Source organism: Malus sylvestris, chromosome 15 (genome assembly GCF_916048215.2).
Source record: "Malus sylvestris chromosome 15, drMalSylv7.2, whole genome shotgun sequence".
NCBI classification, from domain to species: domain Eukaryota; kingdom Viridiplantae; phylum Streptophyta; class Magnoliopsida; order Rosales; family Rosaceae; genus Malus; species Malus sylvestris.
Window position 1 is genome coordinate 14,526,026 of NC_062274.1, and position 19,063 is coordinate 14,545,088.

General features: G+C 39.4%; 2 protein-coding genes and 1 long non-coding RNA gene across 6 annotated transcripts; 1 reads left to right on the forward strand and 2 right to left on the reverse strand.

Annotated features, from left to right (window-relative positions):
- Positions 1-130: 130 nt before the first annotated feature.
- On the reverse strand, positions 131-781 carry LOC126601450 (multiprotein-bridging factor 1c-like). Its single transcript, XM_050268166.1, has one exon. The coding sequence runs from the start codon at positions 779-781 to the stop codon at positions 350-352; it is 432 nt and encodes a 143-aa protein (XP_050124123.1). The 3' UTR covers positions 131-349.
- LOC126601443 (DNA mismatch repair protein MSH7) lies at positions 749-18,966 on the forward strand. Its single transcript, XM_050268160.1, has 18 exons — positions 749-894; positions 12,689-13,165; positions 13,323-13,866; positions 14,045-14,140; positions 14,247-14,302; positions 14,458-14,524; positions 14,637-14,732; positions 15,189-15,320; positions 15,421-15,454; positions 15,562-15,606; positions 15,725-15,924; positions 16,021-16,147; positions 16,231-16,508; positions 16,693-16,887; positions 17,362-17,775; positions 17,877-17,973; positions 18,115-18,242; positions 18,343-18,966. Exons 2-18 carry the CDS (start codon positions 12,852-12,854, stop codon positions 18,811-18,813), a joined length of 3,294 nt encoding a protein of 1,097 aa, XP_050124117.1. The 5' UTR covers positions 749-894; positions 12,689-12,851; the 3' UTR covers positions 18,814-18,966.
- LOC126601453 (uncharacterized) lies at positions 3,106-12,143 on the reverse strand. 4 transcript variants are annotated; one of them, XR_007615741.1, is made up of 3 exons: positions 11,407-12,143; positions 4,113-4,171; positions 3,106-3,292 (listed from the first exon to the last, which is right to left on the reverse strand). It is a non-coding gene; the product is annotated as an uncharacterized LOC126601453 (long non-coding RNA). The 4 variants fall into 4 exon arrangements; XR_007615740.1 differs by lacking the exon at positions 4,113-4,171 and adding an exon at positions 10,729-10,787; XR_007615742.1 differs by lacking the exon at positions 11,407-12,143 and adding an exon at positions 4,791-5,514.
- Positions 18,967-19,063: the final 97 nt, after the last annotated feature.

Below are 19,063 nucleotides of genomic sequence, written 5' to 3' on the forward strand. Positions count from 1 at the left end.
CCGGTATTCCTCAAAAGTGAAAGGTCTTAAGTTCGAATCTCGTAAATAACGAATTCGATATTAAATTTGACTGCTGGTTTAGCCAACCTCCTTCTCTTTTTACTGTAAAAATATTGACGTATTAACAAAATAACCAACAAAAACATCAGATTCTATTAATTTCATGAAGTCCATTGGCGAGTTTAGCCTACTACGTATCTTTTGCCTCTTTGTACATCCTTACAGTTTTGATCACACAACAAAAACAGACCCACACAAGCACCCACACAACTGACAACACCACCACTACTTTCATGACACAGAACAACCGTAATACGCCGTCGTTTTAACCTTCAACACAGGACACTTTCTATTTCCCAACTTTGCCCCTGAGCTTCACTTCCAGAACCCTCTCCATCTTCGCCAGCACCGCCTGGTTCGGCACCGCCTTCCCGTTCTCGTACTCCTGCACCACCTGAGGCCGCTCGTTGATCCGCTTCGCAAGTTCCGCCTGGCTCATCTTCTTCTCCAGCCGCGCCTTCTGTATCGCCAGTCGCACCTCCGTCGAGACCCGGTCCAGCGCCGCTGGCTCGGCCGCCTCCTCGAGCTTCTTCACGCTGAAAACTGGTGCCGTCTTCTTGTTTGATCCCGCGTCGAACTTCTTGATGGTCTGGACCGGCGCCCCCGACCGGATCGCCTGGTTCACCGCCTTCGGGTCGCGGAGGGCACTGGACTTGGGCTTCTTCTGGAGGACCACCGGCTCCCAGTCCTGGACCATAACTCCTGAGTTTCGGCTCGGCATCGTCGGAGATTCGTCGGATATCTAGAGAGAGAGATTTTAGAGAGAGAAAGCTTTTGGATTTTGGTGGAGACGATGATGAGGACGGTGAAGATTGGTGCGCAAGTTACAGCGGGGTAAGATTCTGGAACGTTCTCAAAGGTTCTTTTTAGATATTTTTATCATGGAAAATGAAAATTCGTGGGCGGTTAATGTGGAACCGGTTTTTCTTATCCGGTTGTCCTTCGCCGCGTAATGCTGGTTTGCTGGAAAACGTGGCTGTCTACCATTGGTGCTTGGCTGGAAGATTCTTATATTTAAGAGTTTGAGGTCTCAACGGCTAAGGCCATCTCCAACGGCTGGCCAGAGGGCTCGTTTTAGCCCTCTGGCCATCCTAGATTCTCCAAGATATTAATATTTTAATGAACAGTACATGACCATATTTGCCTCCGTCTCCAACCGAGGGCCAGAGGGCCAGAGGGCTCGTTTTAGCCCTGTCACAAAAAACCGTCTCCAACCGAGGGCCAAAAGGCCATAGGGCCAAACATAATTTATTATTTAAAAACTACAACTTAATTTTATTTAAAAATCATGTTGGTTAGTGTTGTATAATTTTTATGTTGGTTAATGTTATTTAATGTTGTTTCATATTGTTTAATGTTGTTTCATGTTACTTAATTTAATTTAATGTTGTATAATGGTTTAGGAAGTTATAGGAAAAAAATAGAATTTAAAAAAAAATATGAAACAAATTTTGTGAAATAGAAGTTATAGGAAAAAAATGGAATTTAAAAAAAAAAATGAAACAAATTTTGTAAAATAGAAGTTATATGAAAAAAATATGAACCAAATTTTGTAAAATATAAGTTTTAGGAAAAAAATAGAATTAAAAAAATTGAAACAAATTTTGTAAAATAGAAGTTATAGGAAGTTATAGAAAAAAAAAAGAAAAAAAAAGGTTTAAATTCATAAAAAAAAAAAAAAAGGTTTACAACGGCTAGTGGCGCTAGCCGTTGGAAGTTTAAATTCAAATTGTTATTTCTGTCGGTTATAACCGACAGAAATAATATATATTATATATATTATATTATTTCTGTCGGTTATAACCGACAGAAATGAGAAACATTAAAAAAAAAATAGCCAGCCCGGGGCTGGCTGGCTGGCCGAAAGCAGCCAGCCCTCCAGCCCTCTCCGATCCCGTGGGGCCCTCCCAGATTCCCGAGCCCTCTGGCCTAGCCTTCGGTTGGAGACGGTTTTAGGGCTATTTTCGGCCCTCTGGCCCTCTGGACCCTTCGGTTGGAGATGACCTAAGTTCAATGCTTAATATGTGCTGAAAAATTAAAAAATAAAAAATTTGAAAATTTAAGGCAGGCTAATGTGATAGTGAAAATCTAACAACTCTTGTAGCGCGAGGGTTCCCCAACCCCTTTCTCCCTTCTTCCCTAAAAAAAAAAAATTAAAAACTCATATAATTATTGGCAAAAAAAATGTTGTAAAACTTATGGCTCCTTTTTAAAATTAATTTACAGATACTAGGATAATTTGCATTGAGTTTTTCAATACTACGGAGAAAAAGAAGGTTTTGGATTTGGATACAATTAACTGAAGAAGATGACTGTTTGATAATCGTTTTATTGTTTAAAACTTTTAAAATTTTCTTTGGAAACCAATTTTAATTTTTATAAAGATAAAAATTTATTTCAATACCAACCAAAATTTGAAAGCTCACAAAAGTAACTTTTATAAATTAATTTCTATTTTTTAGCAGAAAAAAAAACTAATTTTGTTATTAAATGAGTACTTATAGTGATAGAAAATAGGATGAGCAACGTTTGGAGATTACCAAAATTACGAGGTTTTAATTTTTTAAATGGTAGCTCATTGTTTTGACATTCAACTGATTTACAACTTTTCTCGAATATAAATAATTTTCAGTCTCTTTTTCTTCCTTTGCACTCTTATGTTATTTTTAGTCATAGAATTTAATAAATTAAAAAAGAAAATTAAAACATAAAAAAATGCAAAAAGAAGAAAATGAGTCTTGAAAATCACTACGTGTCATGGCCTTAATGTGTGTTCTATGCGGGAAGGTTAATGGTTTAAGGAGTACGTCGTTCACAGTTGACTACAATCAACCTAATAAAGTCGCAAATTCACACAATGTAAAAATCTCAAAACAGCCGTTTGCAATTTGAGATTTGATTATAATATTTGCATGTATTTAATATAATCATTATTTTAAAGGTTAAATAATGACTAAATTTGTTCTCATAAATTACCGTCAAATAATAATTATATATACATGTAGGTATTTGAGAAAATTGGAAGCTAATTACTCAATTCAAAATTGACACACCCCATCCCGAAGGAGGGCGTGCTGGCCGTCACGTGAGAGTGACGTAACCATTTGCACAGTTCGGAAGCTCTTAAAATACAATTACTAAATGGAACCCCCGAGGGTGAGTCCTACTTTTGTGAATTCTGTCAAAACGCCGTTGAGTTCCTCATTGCCACCAAAGCTCTGCTAACTTAAACCTGGAGGGGCGAAAAACAAATTTGAGTGGGTCAGTAAAACAAAGTCTTTCGAAAACCTTTCATTTAAAACATCTCTAACCCCTCACCGTAAAACCTGTATACTTTCCCAGAAATTAGTATATATATAAAACCATATATAATCTCAAAATTCAAATCTCGAATCTTTAACATTTTTCAAGAAAAAATATGCCATACCATAAATCAAATTGTAAATCAGGCGAAAATAGGGAATCAATCGGAGACCCTGCAGTTGGTCCTGTACGATTAATTCAATAGCTCAATATTCCTCTCAGCCGGAGTCACCACAGTGACCTATACGGCCCTACTCTGCACATCACTCGGAACTACGTAAGGTAGTCTGTACGATGAAAGGTGTAAAAATACGCTCTAGTGCTTCTCTCATCATATCATCAGCGCGCATACTAATGTCACCCACTAGTCGGAATCACGCCTAGTGATCTATACGACTAGCATGTCGGAACCCTCACATGGTCTGTACGACATCCACCTACTTGGATCCAAGACGAGCGTGCGGTGTGGTGAATACTAATAAGCACTAACACCTAGGGTGCAGATTATGAGCTCAAATTATATCAACATCAACCAATTCAATGCATAAATGAACTCACCTGACTTACTTTTGCCTCCACAGCACCATGCAATATGTATGCATCATATATCAATCATATAATTCATAAACCAATTCATGATTTTCAAATAATTCTATGCATGGCATGTTCAAAACATATTTTCATATAAAAACATTTTTCTGGAAAAACAGTAGTATATAGGTAATACGAAAACAAAACTGCCCACTCACCTGGAGTTCGCCCAACAACTCCCTAGCATCACATATCAAGGCGTCATGAAGATTAGCGCCTAGAACAATAATTAAATCCAACCTCAGAAATCATGCCGATAAAATACATAACTTATATAAGACACGTCACTACGTAGTTCGATCCGGATGATTTGCAACTCAGATTTCAAATCTGTAACTTCCAGAGGTCCACAATATACCTCTAGGACAACATCCTAAAATTTCATTACCATCCAACGGTCGGATCTCCGTCAATTTCCAAAACTAAGTGACGGTTAACATTCTATTTTATGAACTTACAATTCCAATTCCGGAAGATCCGTAAATCGGATTCCCAATCCGTAATTTCCTATAATCCTCAAATATTACGTATTACAACGTATCAAAGTTTGGTGACGATCCAACGGTCGGATCGTCAATTCACACTTTCACCTAACCACGAATCGTAACCAACTTAGGTTCAATTATTCAATTTACGTCCATCAATTATCAAAACAGAACCTAGAACCTTAATCACAAGCTAATAATGACATTGGCGGGCCATTGGCCACGCGCCGCCGCACGGGCCGCCGCGGGTGGCGGTTGGCCGCCCCCGGCTCGCCGGAAAATTCAACTATTTCAAAAAATTACCAAAATTTGCAGATTTGAAGATCTCAATGAGTAGAACAACTTTCATACCTGTGGCCAAGGCCAATTTGGCCTGGAAACACTTTAATTTCATCAAACCCGTGCAAACCCTAGAAATGGGTGGTCTTCAATTCGACTTCAATCCAACTCCGCCGCTCCAACCAACGATTGGGCAATGTTCTAAGCCTCAAGGGAAGTGTATGAGTAGTGTCAATTGGAAGAAATTGCTTCAGAATTGGCGGATTCCATCGTGGGTGCCCTCGGGCTCGACATGGACTTTTGTCACGAAATCAAGACCAAAGACCATCAAACTCGAATGGAAAGGGAAGCTGGGATGATGCCATGGCGATACCAAGTGAAAACTAGGTCCAAATCGCCTGAAAAATGGCCAAATTTGGCCGGACTTCCCTCCGGGTCGCGCGGGTTGGGTGCGCGGGTCGCCAGGACCCGACCGATCCCCTCCTTTCCTTTCTTCCTCCTTTCCCTCCTGCTCTCTTCCTGATTCGTCACTCATCTTTCTCTCTCTCCTTCCCATTCGGCTTCATCTCTCAGCTCCAGACTGGGCAGCCTTGCCCAATCCCCATTTTTTTTTTTCTTTCTGTTTTTCCCTTCCTTTCCCGACAGCTTCCCATACATACACACACAAAACTTTTCCCTCATCCCAACCATCCATTTCATTCATCATTAAATCTGGGCCGTCCATTTTCATAAAAGAATTTCTATACTTTACTAAAATTATAATTCCTTACAATCCCAAATTTCGAACGTTAACAACTTCTTCGATATAACTCCAAATCATGAACCGTCTGCGCCCACGCTTCCGTAACGACGAGTACTATGAGGATATGTCAAGAAAACAAATCTTAGATGGCACGACACAACGATTAACCTCGAATGATGTGCGTGCCTCAAAGGGCATTTTTGTAAAATCCTTTATGAAAACTTTAAAAATTCTTAAAATTAGGGACGGGCTGTCACAATCTACCCACCTTAAAGAAATTTCGTCCTCGAAATTTACACAATCTTTACAATCCATCAATATCCATGAAACAGCCCGAAAACACATCTCTCTCATTCGATTCCCTGACTTCTAAGTAGCTTCTTCCACTGAAAGATTCCTCCATAAACTTTCACCAAACTCAGAGTCTTATTTCTCAGTACATCATCTTTCTAATACAAGGTAGGCACTGGCTCCTCATCATACGTCAAATCCATATTGACTTCCAAAGGTTGATGAGGTATCACTCGTGAAGGATATGAGGTTTAATGTCGAAGTATCGAAACATAAAACATATCGTGCCCTTTTGTCGACTATGGAGGCAACTCAGCCTATACGTAACTTCACTGACTCGCTCGATGATCACATATGGTCTGATGTTCTCATACTGAAGTAACATACGCTGACGTCACCAGTCGATAAATTATTATTCAAATTCCAACCTAACTATTTTGTATACGAGGAAGCTTGTCCATGAAATCCATAGTAATATTCTCCCATTTCCGCCGTGGAATGGGAAATGACTACATTATTCCAAAAGACTTATTTCTTTCTGCTTTAACCTGATGACTGATGATACGCTTACTAACATACTTCGCCATTCCTCTTTTCATGCCCGTCAATAGTACATGAACGAATGGTATGATAAATCTTAGTACTTCCGGGATGCATTGTAGAAGTGGAACAATGTACATCGTCAAAATTGCTTTCTTTAATTCCATACCATTAGGCATAAACACTTTGTTCTCTTGCATAAGCTTGCCATCTGATTCTCTAACTCTAAGGTCTTTCTTTTTCCCGTTATTCCTTGCTTTAAATAAATTCTTGAATTTCTCCGTCAAACGCTTGAGTCTCGAGTACGATCTACCAAATGGGTCCAACTTGGAAATTAGCAAATAAGGCTTCTTCTCAATTTTTCGATACCCAACTTTACTCCAATAGATTTCAAATCCACAAGAAGATGAACATAGCAAGCGTACCAAGCATTAATTCTCACTGGGGTCTTCCTACTAAATGCATCAGCCACAATATTAGCTCGACCACCCTAGTCGCACAATCATAATCACTAAGCAACTCAATCCACCTTTGTTGCCTAAGATTAATATCTCTCCACGTAAACATATATTGGAGACTCTTATGATTCATTAAAATCTTGCATTTCTCACCAATAATATAATGTCTCCATAACTTCAAAGTAAGAACGATAGCCGCCAATTCCAAATCATACGTAGGATAATTCTTCTTATGAGATCCCAATGGCCATGAAGCATAGGCAATCATCCTACCATGCTGCATCAACGCGCATTCACGAACATTCAAAGAAGTATTACTATAGACCACATAATTACCACTATCGTCTGGGAGTGCGAAAACAGATGCATGAGTGAGGGAATACTTTACTTGCTGAAGCTCTACTCACAATTTTTCATCCCACTCAAACTTAACCTCTTTTCTCATCAATCTCGCCAAGAGCGAAGCAATAATTAAAATCTTGGACGAACTATCGACAATATCCTGCTAATCCGAGAAAACTCTGAACCTCAGTCACAGTTCGCAATTGTTCCAAATTCTCAATCGTTGCTACTCTTTTAAGAATCCATTTGAATACCTTAAGTAGATATAATTAATTTATCCAACATTAGCATTTGCTAAACTTAGCATACATCAACGTTCCTTCAATCTTTGCAACACCAACTTTAAATATCTAGCATGCACTGCTCTAATCTTATCAATCTCGTCAATGGCAAACAATAACAACCCGGTCCAGATATCACTGGAATACTTCCTTCAGCAAACTCATAAAAGTAGCAGGTGCATTCGTCACTCCGTATGGCATCCCAACTTGAAATGACCATAACGAGTCCTGGATTCAGTCTTATGAACATCCTCACTGTTAATCTTCAACTAATATTATTCAGACCTCTAGTCCATCTCAGAAAGTACCCAGGCGCCTCAGAGCTGATCAAATAATCATCATTACGCAGCAATGGATAACAGCTCTCAATCGTTACTCGATTCAATTACCTAATATCAATGCCTAGCCTTAATGTTCACTTTCTTCCTCACAAATAAACCAGAGCTTTTCCAATGTGATGTATTAAGTTGAATGGAACTTTTAACTCAACCTGAACCAATCTCTAACATAAGATTTGCACCTAGAGACAATTCAATAGTGAAACCCACATCTCTGCCTGGCGGCAATCTAGGTAAGTCATCTGGGAATACACCAGGAAAATGTCTAACCATCTTTACATCTTCCATACCATTAGGATCAACATCATTTAGCACCATATGAACTAAATATCTTGGCAGCCTTTTGATAACAATCTTCTTTGCTCTCTCAACAGGAATAATGGCATGACTCACTCCACTTGCTTACCCACAAAAGTAATCCTCTGGTCATCCAGGTCGACAAAAATTAACTGATTTCCCATAGCAATCTAGCTTGGCACATTTATACTGCACCCACTGGTGCCAAAAAAATCACCTCAAAATCCATAATATCCAACGGAATAAAATTCACTGACATGACATTTTTCACCATCACTGGACACCCTTAAAAAACCAAATCAACATAAAGTGCCTTACTTGTTTACTTACTTAACGAATCCAACAAATAAGTTATAAATATTACGGTCTGCAGCCCGCAATACAAATAACTCACTGTTGTCTCGATAAGTAAGTAACAATTCCTGAGGGGTGTAATATTATCATCTTGTTCTTCCTTAGAAATACATAAATACGCCTCGATCGTGCTCCAACATTACTTTCTTTGGCAACATCGACCATAATAAGAAATATATCAGCCGGAGTCAGCTAGAATGACCTGTACGACTGAGTCTACAACTCGACCATCCATGCTAGCACATAAGTCGGAGTCACATATAGTGACCTGTACGACTTACCCGTCAATTTTCCAAGTGATAGGTTAAGGAAGACTGTTGGGTAACAACTGATCCCAGGGACAATTCATACCTCTATGTCCCATCCGTCCACATGCACACATTCACTGATTCCCACACTCTCCAAAGTGTCTAATATTATACCTATGGCACAAAGGTACATTTCCCTTACTCGAGTCACCTTGTCTCTAAGATCTGGGATCACCCGTAAATCTATCACTTCGCCTCGGACTAGTGGCACTAAAACCTCAGCTGGAAGAATTAGTTCTAACTTCACTTCTTTTGAAACTCTGAGTCTTTCGACGTCCTTGATATGACGAATCTTTAACCTTATCGTCTTTCTTCTAATCACCATTCTTTTCTTATTCTTCTTTACTCTCACTGATCATGTTCTCAGAGTCCTCAATTCTCAACAACCTCTTGTAAATTCTTGGTAAATAGTACATTGGATAGTGATTGCCAAAGAACGCCACTTCTTCTTATTATCCAGCCTAAAACAACATAACCCTCAACCAACTTAGCAATAATATCCGGATGGAAACGAGGCAAGTCTAAAAACTTTCTATAATACTCATTTGCCGTCATCTTCCTTGATTCACATTTGCAAACTCTTACTTACTACCATCATAATATGCCGGAGGAATAAATCTTTTCTTTAACAATTCTTTAAACAATTCTCAATCGGCTGTTTCCTCCGGTGACAACGAATAATACTCCTGTTTCCACCAGGATATAAATTCATAACCCACTACCAGGTAGTCGTCTCGACCCACCTGTCAGAAGAAAGATTCCTTTGACTTGCATAACCCAAAACGTCTTTTCCAAGTGAGTAAGCCAACACTCTGATCCCTCAGGTTCATAATTTCCATAAAGTGATTCAAATTCAACTTATAACCAGTCTTCAAAAGTTCCTTAGATAATAGACTGAATCACAATAACAATAGTTTCCCCCTAAACTGCTAAATTAGGGAAACTAAGCTCATCTAAACGACCTGGCTCACAACGAGGCAGTAAAGTTCTGACATAAGACACTAGGAAATCCTAAAGATGTCCAGGATTGCAACCTAGGCTCTGATACCAACTGACACACCCCATCCCGAAGGAGGGCGTGCTGGCCGTCACGTGAGAGTGACGTAACCATTTGCACAGTTCGGAAGCTCTTAAAATACAATTACTAAATGGAACCCCCGAGGGTGAGTCCTACTTTTGTGAATTCTGTCAAAACGCCGTTGAGTTCCTCATTGCCACCAAAGCTCTGCTAACTTAAACCTGGAGGGGCGAAAAACAAATTTGAGTGGGTCAGTAAAACAAAGTCTTTCGAAAACCTTTCATTTAAAACATCTCTAACCCCTCACCGTAAAACCTGTATACTTTCCCAGAAATTAGTATATATATAAAACCATATATAATCTCAAAATTCAAATCTCGAATCTTTAACATTTTTCAAGAAAAAATATGCCATACCATAAATCAAATTGTAAATCAGGCGAAAATAGGGAATCAATCGGAGACCCTGCAGTTGGTCCTGTACGATTAATTCAATAGCTCAATATTCCTCTCAGCCGGAGTCACCACAGTGACCTATACGGCCCTACTCTGCACATCACTCGGAACTACGTAAGGTAGTCTGTACGATGAAAGGTGTAAAAATACGCTCTAGTGCTTCTCTCATCATATCATCAGCGCGCATACTAATGTCACCCACTAGTCGGAATCACGCCTAGTGATCTATACGACTAGCATGTCGGAACCCTCACATGGTCTGTACGACATCCACCTACTTGGATCCAAGACGAGCGTGCGGTGTGGTGAATACTAATAAGCACTAACACCTAGGGTGCAGATTATGAGCTCAAATTATATCAACATCAACCAATTCAATGCATAAATGAACTCACCTGACTTACTTTTGCCTCCACAGCACCATGCAATATGTATGCATCATATATCAATCATATAATTCATAAACCAATTCATGATTTTCAAATAATTCTATGCATGGCATGTTCAAAACATATTTTCATATAAAAACATTTTTCTGGAAAAACAGTAGTATATAGGTAATACGAAAACAAAACTGCCCACTCACCTGGAGTTCGCCCAACAACTCCCTAGCATCACATATCAAGGCGTCATGAAGATTAGCGCCTAGAACAATAATTAAATCCAACCTCAGAAATCATGCCGATAAAATACATAACTTATATAAGACACGTCACTACGTAGTTCGATCCGGATGATTTGCAACTCAGATTTCAAATCTGTAACTTCCAGAGGTCCACAATATACCTCTAGGACAACATCCTAAAATTTCATTACCATCCAACGGTCGGATCTCCGTCAATTTCCAAAACTAAGTGACGGTTAACATTCTATTTTATGAACTTACAATTCCAATTCCGGAAGATCCGTAAATCGGATTCCCAATCCGTAATTTCCTATAATCCTCAAATATTACGTATTACAACGTATCAAAGTTTGGTGACGATCCAACGGTCGGATCGTCAATTCACACTTTCACCTAACCACGAATCGTAACCAACTTAGGTTCAATTATTCAATTTACGTCCATCAATTATCAAAACAGAACCTAGAACCTTAATCACAAGCTAATAATGACATTGGCGGGCCATTGGCCACGCGCCGCCGCACGGGCCGCCGCGGGTGGCGGTTGGCCGCCCCCGGCTCGCCGGAAAATTCAACTATTTCAAAAAATTACCAAAATTTTCAGATTTGAAGATCTCAATGAGTAGAACAACTTTCATACCTGTGGCCAAGGCCAATTTGGCCTGGAAACACTTTAATTTCATCAAACCCGTGCAAACCCTAGAAATGGGTGGTCTTCAATTCGACTTCAATCCAACTCCGCCGCTCCAACCAACGATTGGGCAATGTTCTAAGCCTCAAGGGAAGTGTATGAGTAGTGTCAATTGGAAGAAATTGCTTCAGAATTGGCGGATTCCATCGTGGGTGCCCTCGGGCTCGACATGGACTTTTGTCACGAAATCAAGACCAAAGACCATCAAACTCGAATGGAAAGGGAAGCTGGGATGATGCCATGGCGATACCAAGTGAAAACTAGGTCCAAATCGCCTGAAAAATGGCCAAATTTGGCCGGACTTCCCTCCGGGTCGCGCGGGTTGGGTGCGCGGGTCGCCAGGACCCGACCGATCCCCTCCTTTCCTTTCTTCCTCCTTTCCCTCCTGCTCTCTTCCTGATTCGTCACTCATCTTTCTCTCTCTCCTTCCCATTCGGCTTCATCTCTCAGCTCCAGACTGGGCAGCCTTGCCCAATCCCCATTTTTTTTTTTCTTTCTGTTTTTCCCTTCCTTTCCCGACAGCTTCCCATACATACACACACAAAACTTTTCCCTCATCCCAACCATCCATTTCATTCATCATTAAATCTGGGCCGTCCATTTTCATAAAAGAATTTCTATACTTTACTAAAATTATAATTCCTTACAATCCCAAATTTCGAACGTTAACAACTTCTTCGATATAACTCCAAATCATGAACCGTCTGCGCCCACGCTTCCGTAACGACGAGTACTATGAGGATATGTCAAGAAAACAAATCTTAGATGGCACGACACAACGATTAACCTCGAATGATGTGCGTGCCTCAAAGGGCATTTTTGTAAAATCCTTTATGAAAACTTTAAAAATTCTTAAAATTAGGGACGGGCTGTCACAAAAATGGACAGTAAACTTCAACGGTTTGAAATATAGCACAATAAAAAAGCGAATCTTAATGAAATACTTCTAGTACTATTCACTTTTAACATTAAAGACGTTTTTACTATGAAAAGTCACTTATGATACTATTCACTTACAACAATATTTTATCTTTTTTATTAAAACTAAAGTTTTTTGAGGATTTTTCCGTTAATTTTCTTAAAAAAAAAAGAAGCCAAAAATCCTATAATGCCCTTGCATGTTAGTACTATATAGGGGTAAAACCGACTTTATATATTAGTTTTATTCACGAATTGGCCCCAATGTGTGTTGTCTTAAAAGTGGCGAGTTGCGAATTGGTTGTTTTTGCAGATGCGGGCATATTTACCAGAAGGTAAAGTGTCACCTAGGTCAAAACTCACCCGCGCAATTTAACTTCACTCCCAATATGTGGCGCCAATTCTACATTTCCGTATAAATTCCAGTTCCACATTCGCGCTCAGCAATCAGCATTCTCTCTCTGCGAATCGGAAAAATGCAACGCCAGCAGTCGATCCTCTCCTTCTTCAAGAAACCATCGCCCGAAAAGCAGAGCTCCGACGCCGCAAATGCACCAAACGGCCGCCGAGCTTCTCAGCTTCCGGTGACGCAGCAGGAACAAAAGACCTCCGTTTCTAATCAGACTACGGCGGCTCTTGAAGTTACCGGAACTGACACTCCGCCGGAGAAGGCTCCACGTCAGATTTTGCATGGGAATGTGGAGAGCCTGAAAGAGTCGTCTCCATTTGCCAGCATCATGCTTAAATTTATGAAGGTCGATGATACGCAAAAAGCTCCTCAGAGCCAGAGGTATTATTTATTAATTATTATTTTGGTTTATGAAGGTCGATGATGCGCAATAATATTAATTATTTTTATAATTTTTTAACGATAAACTTAGGGTTTAGGGTTTAAATTTCTGTTCAAGTTCTGCAATCAATTTATAAATTTAATTTGATTTTTGTAGGAAGCAATCAAATGCTGGTTCCTCTAATGGTTGTACAGAGTCTGGTAAATTTACCGAACCTCAAGGATTGTGTGAACAAGCAGTGGCATCTCAACATTTTCTATTTAACAAAAATGTTACCAATTCCAATAAGAAAACTGGTGAAGCTTCTGTTGTGCATATTGAAAGTGACATTGTCGGGCCAGAAACGCCTGGGGCACAGCGTCTGGTTCCCCGAATGAAACGGATTCAAGATGATATTCCGAAGTTTGGGGATAAGGTAGATGGTCCGTTGCAAAATTCTAGCAAAAGAGTGAAACTTCTTCAGGAGCCAGCAGTAACCTTGGACAAGTGTAATGGAGAAGCATCTGATATGACTAGCAAGTTTGAGTGGCTTGACCCGTCCCGAATCAGAGATGGAAATAGAAGGCGGCCTGACGATCCTCTCTATGACAAAACAACGCTGTATATACCACCTGATGCTTTGAAGAAGATGTCGGCATCACAAAGACAATATTGGGATGTCAAGTGTCAATATATGGACGTTGTTCTCTTCTTCAAAGTGGTTAGTTACAACTGCTTATTTGCTTATAGTTAATATAATTTGTAATTGTTTGTGGAAGTGTAGTTTGTTGTACTAGGACTTTTGGGATGATTTCTATTCATCCAATTCAGATTCCGAAGTTTAAATCCTTGTTTTTCGAACTGCATTACCTAATCTCATGGCTTGTGATCAACCTCAGGGAAAATTTTATGAGCTTTATGAACTAGATGCTGAAATTGGCCATAAGGAGCTTGATTGGAAAATGACCTTAAGTGGTGTAGGGAAATGTCGTCAGGTGACTTGATGCACTAAATCGTTTGATTCACATTACTTATTCTGATCATGCTTTTAGAACTATATGTCTATATGTTGACCCGAGTATTTCCACCCATATGATATAGGTTGGTATCTCTGAAAGTGGGATTGATGATGCTGTCGAAAAGCTGGTTGTGCGTGGGTATGTGATTCACTAGTCTTATATTGATTTGATTATCATCTGCATTTATTTGTTGAACGATGCCTTTGATCACATCATCCTATGTGGTCAGGCAATTGTCTCATTTCCTACATTGCTACAGCATAGTTGACTTGTTATCTGTTACATCTGTGAAGCTATAAAGTTGGAAGGATAGAGCAGCTGGAGACTTCTGATCAAGCAAAAGCCAGAGGTGCCAAAGCTGTAAGTTGGCCATGTTAATCTAAGATTTAAAGATTACTGTTAGTTCTACACATTGTGATTGTTTAGGTGACCTTGTACTTGCACAGTCTGAATTTTAATCCCTGTCTTACAGGTCATTCCGAGAAAGTTGGTTCAGGTAGTCACACCATCAACCACAACTGACGGAAATATTGGGCCTGATGCTGTTCATCTTCTTGCATTAAAAGAGGTTTGTAGCGTCCTGATCTCAAATTTGTGAATGTGCATGCTACATAAGTTTTTTGCAATCTGTTTGATACCTCACAATCCTTGTTCTAAGTGATGTCACTAGCATTACAGATCACAGAAATTTCCTTGTAATATGGTCCAATCGAGAGACCCATGAACAAAATGGTTATTCAACTCGGAGTTGTTTTTATAGGCGAACTCAGAGTTGTTAGAGGGAAGCACCAAAACAGATTCTTATTTTGTTAAGATCATTCTGGCCATTTTAAAGCTGACATATTTTTCACAGTTTCTTTATATCATATGTAGTAGTTGGCCTTATAGCATCTTCCGATGTTTTTCCTTGTATATGTGCTTGAGGATTTTCATTTTTTCTATAAGTTCCTATATTTTTGCTACTAGAGAAGTGTTTTATGCATTATAGAATTTAAAATGCACTTCCCTGGTTTGGTGTGTTCAGGTGAGCTCTGAGGTGCATAATGGTTCAGTTGTATATGGATTTGCTTTTGTTGATTGTGCTGCTTTAAAGTTCTGGATTGGTGCCATAAGTGACGATGCCTCCTGTGCTGCTTTGGGGGCTTTATTGATGCAAGTATGTTCTTGTATTCTTTTCATTGTGTAGTATCTTTAGTGAAGTAGTTTCAAAGGCTTGAAAACCGATATTCTAATTTTGTTGATGGTGTTTGATTTAGGTGTCGCCTAAAGAAGTTATATATGAAAGTAGAGGTAAATATTCTTGCTCTGCCCTTTCTGCCTATTTATTTGGCAGATTTCAATTTTGATGCATGAAAATCATTTCATCACTTGAAACATACAACCTCAAATCTACGCAGGGCTGTCAAGAGAAGCTCAAAAGGCCTTAAAAAAGTACTCAACAGGTTTGAGCTATCCTTTTCTTTTTCCCAATTGAAAACAAATCCGAGTGATCGAGATAGAGAGAGCATGTGTGTGTGAGTGGTGTAGGTGATTCTGACTGCGTTTCTGTTTATCATGCAGGTTCTGCTGCACTGCAACTGACTCCAGTGCAGTCACTCACTGATTTTTCGGATGCTTCTGAAGTTAGAAATGTAATTCAGTTGAAAGGGTATTTCAAAGGGTCTTCTAATTCATGGAATCATGGACTTGACAGTGAGATACACCATGAAATCACTTTATCTGCACTTGGCGTTCTTATTGGCCATCTATCCAGGTTGATGGTAAGCTCACTTAAATGTCTTTCAAAAATGAAAAATAATTATCCAGTGAATTTATGTCTGCCATAAAGTAACTGATGCGTTCCATTTCTTATGCAGTTTGATGATACTTTACGAAATGGAGATATATTACCTTACCAAGTTTATAGGGGTTGCCTCAAAATGGATGGACAGACACTGGTAAATCTGGAAATTTTCAGTAATAATGCTGATGGTGGTCCATCAGGCAAGTGTAATCCTTTTCTTGAATTCAACCAGAATACTGAGTGAGTCCATTTTTTTATTGTGCTTTTTGGTATCTTTTACTAGGTACACTGTACGCATATCTTGATAACTGTGTAACATCATCCGGTAAGCGGCTTTTGAGGAAGTGGCTCTGCCATCCTCTGAAATCTGTTGAAGCCATTAATAATAGGCTTGATGTAGTTGAAGATCTACTGGTACATCCAGAAATGATACCACTTATTGCTCAATATCTTCGCAAGATTCCAGACCTAGAAAGGTTACTCGGACGGATTAGGGCAAGTGTTCGGTCCTCAGCTTCTCTCCTACTCCCGTTGTTTGGCAAAAAAGTATTGAAACAGAGAGTAAGCATTTTCTACTTTAATATGGAAGTTATATTGAAACTTCATAAAATATGGCAAATGTTTTGCTGTTCAAATTTGAGTGTTCAGAGAATAGATTCCATTGATTTTACCAACCCATTCTCCTTAACCATCAATGTATGGTAAGAAAAGATAACACCAAACACAAACTTTTAATGTTGTACAGGTAAAAGTGTTTGGGACTCTTGTGAAGGGCCTGAGATCTGGATTGGATTTGTTAAAGCTATTACAGAATGAAGGGCATATCATTGAACGATTATCGAAAGTATTTAAAGTTCCAAGTCTGAGTGGCAGTGATGGGCTTGATCAACATCTTACCCAATTTGAAGCTGCTGTAGATAGTGAGTTCCCAAATTACCAGGTATATGTTTTTCAATTCTCATACCTTGCTCTATTAGAAGTGTCCATATCTCTTCTCTGGTGTTAATTAGTTCATGTAGAACACTCCTGTCAGCGAGTGTAATATATTTCCGTGGATAGTCAATAATCTGCTCTTTCATAGATCCCATTTCCTCAATTGTGTTCTATTATTGGTTCTTCCGTTAGTGTGCAAGCAGGAGCCTTGCTAATTGATTATTTGTGGTGACAACTTTTGTTAAATAATTCTCTCTCTCTCTCTCTCTGGTTGTCCCTTTTTTATGGTTTAAATAGTGCAATAAATCTTCAGTTTCTTTCAGGTATTATCTTTTTGACTTTTCTTGGACTGCTCTATATCGGGATAATCATTGAACTAGTACTGCATATTGTATGAATTTTTTTTGCATGACCAAAATTTTGATTTTAGTTTCAAGAGTTAAACCTCTGTGAAGTATACTGACATTGAATTTGGTGCCAGAATCACGAGGCAACTGATTCAGATGTCGAAACACTCTCCATCCTGATTGAGCTATTTATCGAGAAAGCAAAAGAATGGTCCGATGCCGTACATGCCATCAACTGTATTGATGTACTAAGATCTTTTGCAGTTACTGCAAGTTTCCCATCTGGGACCATGTCCAGACCTGTTATTTTGCCTCAATCTAAAGATATGACTTTGAATGGAGAGAACCAAAGTCCTACACTTGCAACTAAAGGACTATGGCATCCATTTGCTCTTGGGGAAAATGGAGGACTGCCTGTCCCAAATGACATGGTCCTAGGCCAGGGTACAGATGGCCATCATCCACGCACTTTACTACTGACCGGGCCAAATATGGGTGGAAAATCAACTATTCTTCGCGCCACATGTCTTGCTGTTATACTAGCCCAGGTTCTTTTTGCCTTGAGTGATTTCTTCTGTAATTTAAACCCAGAAGTTGGTCATTGAAGACCATTTGATGTTTAGTCATTTGATTCATTGACGTCTTGCAGCTTGGTTGTTACGTGCCTTGTGAGACATGTGTTCTCTCACTTGTAGATGTCATCTTCACACGCCTTGGTGCCACTGATCGTATCATGACTGGCGAGAGTAAGCCTTTTTTAGCAGACCAACAGTCTCGTTTCCTTTACTTTTATTCTTCGTATTCTGAATCACCTACGAAAAAGACAATTTTGTGATATCTTAAATTGCAAAATCTGACCATGGAAGTGTTCTCAATTTCTTTTGTAGGTACGTTCTTCGTGGAATGCACAGAAACAGCATCAGTTCTTCAACTTGCCACTCAAGATTCTTTGGTTATTCTTGATGAATTGGGTCGTGGAACAAGCACTTTTGATGGATACGCAATTGCATATGCTGTAAGATTTCGCTCTTTACTACTAGGCCATCATATTATTGATAATTATGCCATAGCTATGTATCAATAGATTCATTACTATGTTTTTTGTTGTTGGTCAGGTCTTTCGCCATCTTGTCGAGAAGATTAACTGCAGATTATTGTTTGCGACTCACTATCACCCGCTAACCAAGGAATTTGCTTCTCATCCACACGTTACATTACAACACATGGCATGTTCTTTCAAGTCAAAATCTGCATGCCCGTCGAAAAGTGACCAAGAGCTGGTATTTCTCTATCGCCTAACCAATGGGGCATGCCCAGAGAGTTACGGACTGCAAGTAGTAATGATGGCTGGGATCCCAGAGCAGGTGGTCGAAGCTGCTTCAAAGGCCGGCCAAGTAATGAAGAAATCCATTGGACAAAGTTTCAAGACCAGCGAACAGAGATCAGAGTTTTCTACTCTCCACGAGAGCTGGCTGAAGACCCTGCTAGCTGCCACGTTGACCGGTAATTACAATGACGAAGATTGTTTTGATGTGCTGTTTTGTTTGCAGCACGAACTTAAGAGCTCGTATCGATCGGGCAACTGACAAAAGGCACCAGATTTCTATCGATTGCAGCATAAAAACTTAAACAGTTTTGATGCCTCTCGCCGACCGTTGTAACTTTGTATTTTACTAAACTGCATCCGGAAATGTTTCCCGTTAACAGAAATGAAGAAAAGGAGATAATTGTGGTGGAAATCATCAATTATCAAAATCCTTAACCATACAAATTAACTAAAAACTAAACTAACCTCAATATTCCCGGGCAATTCGGGTTTTTGAACAACTTTGTCAA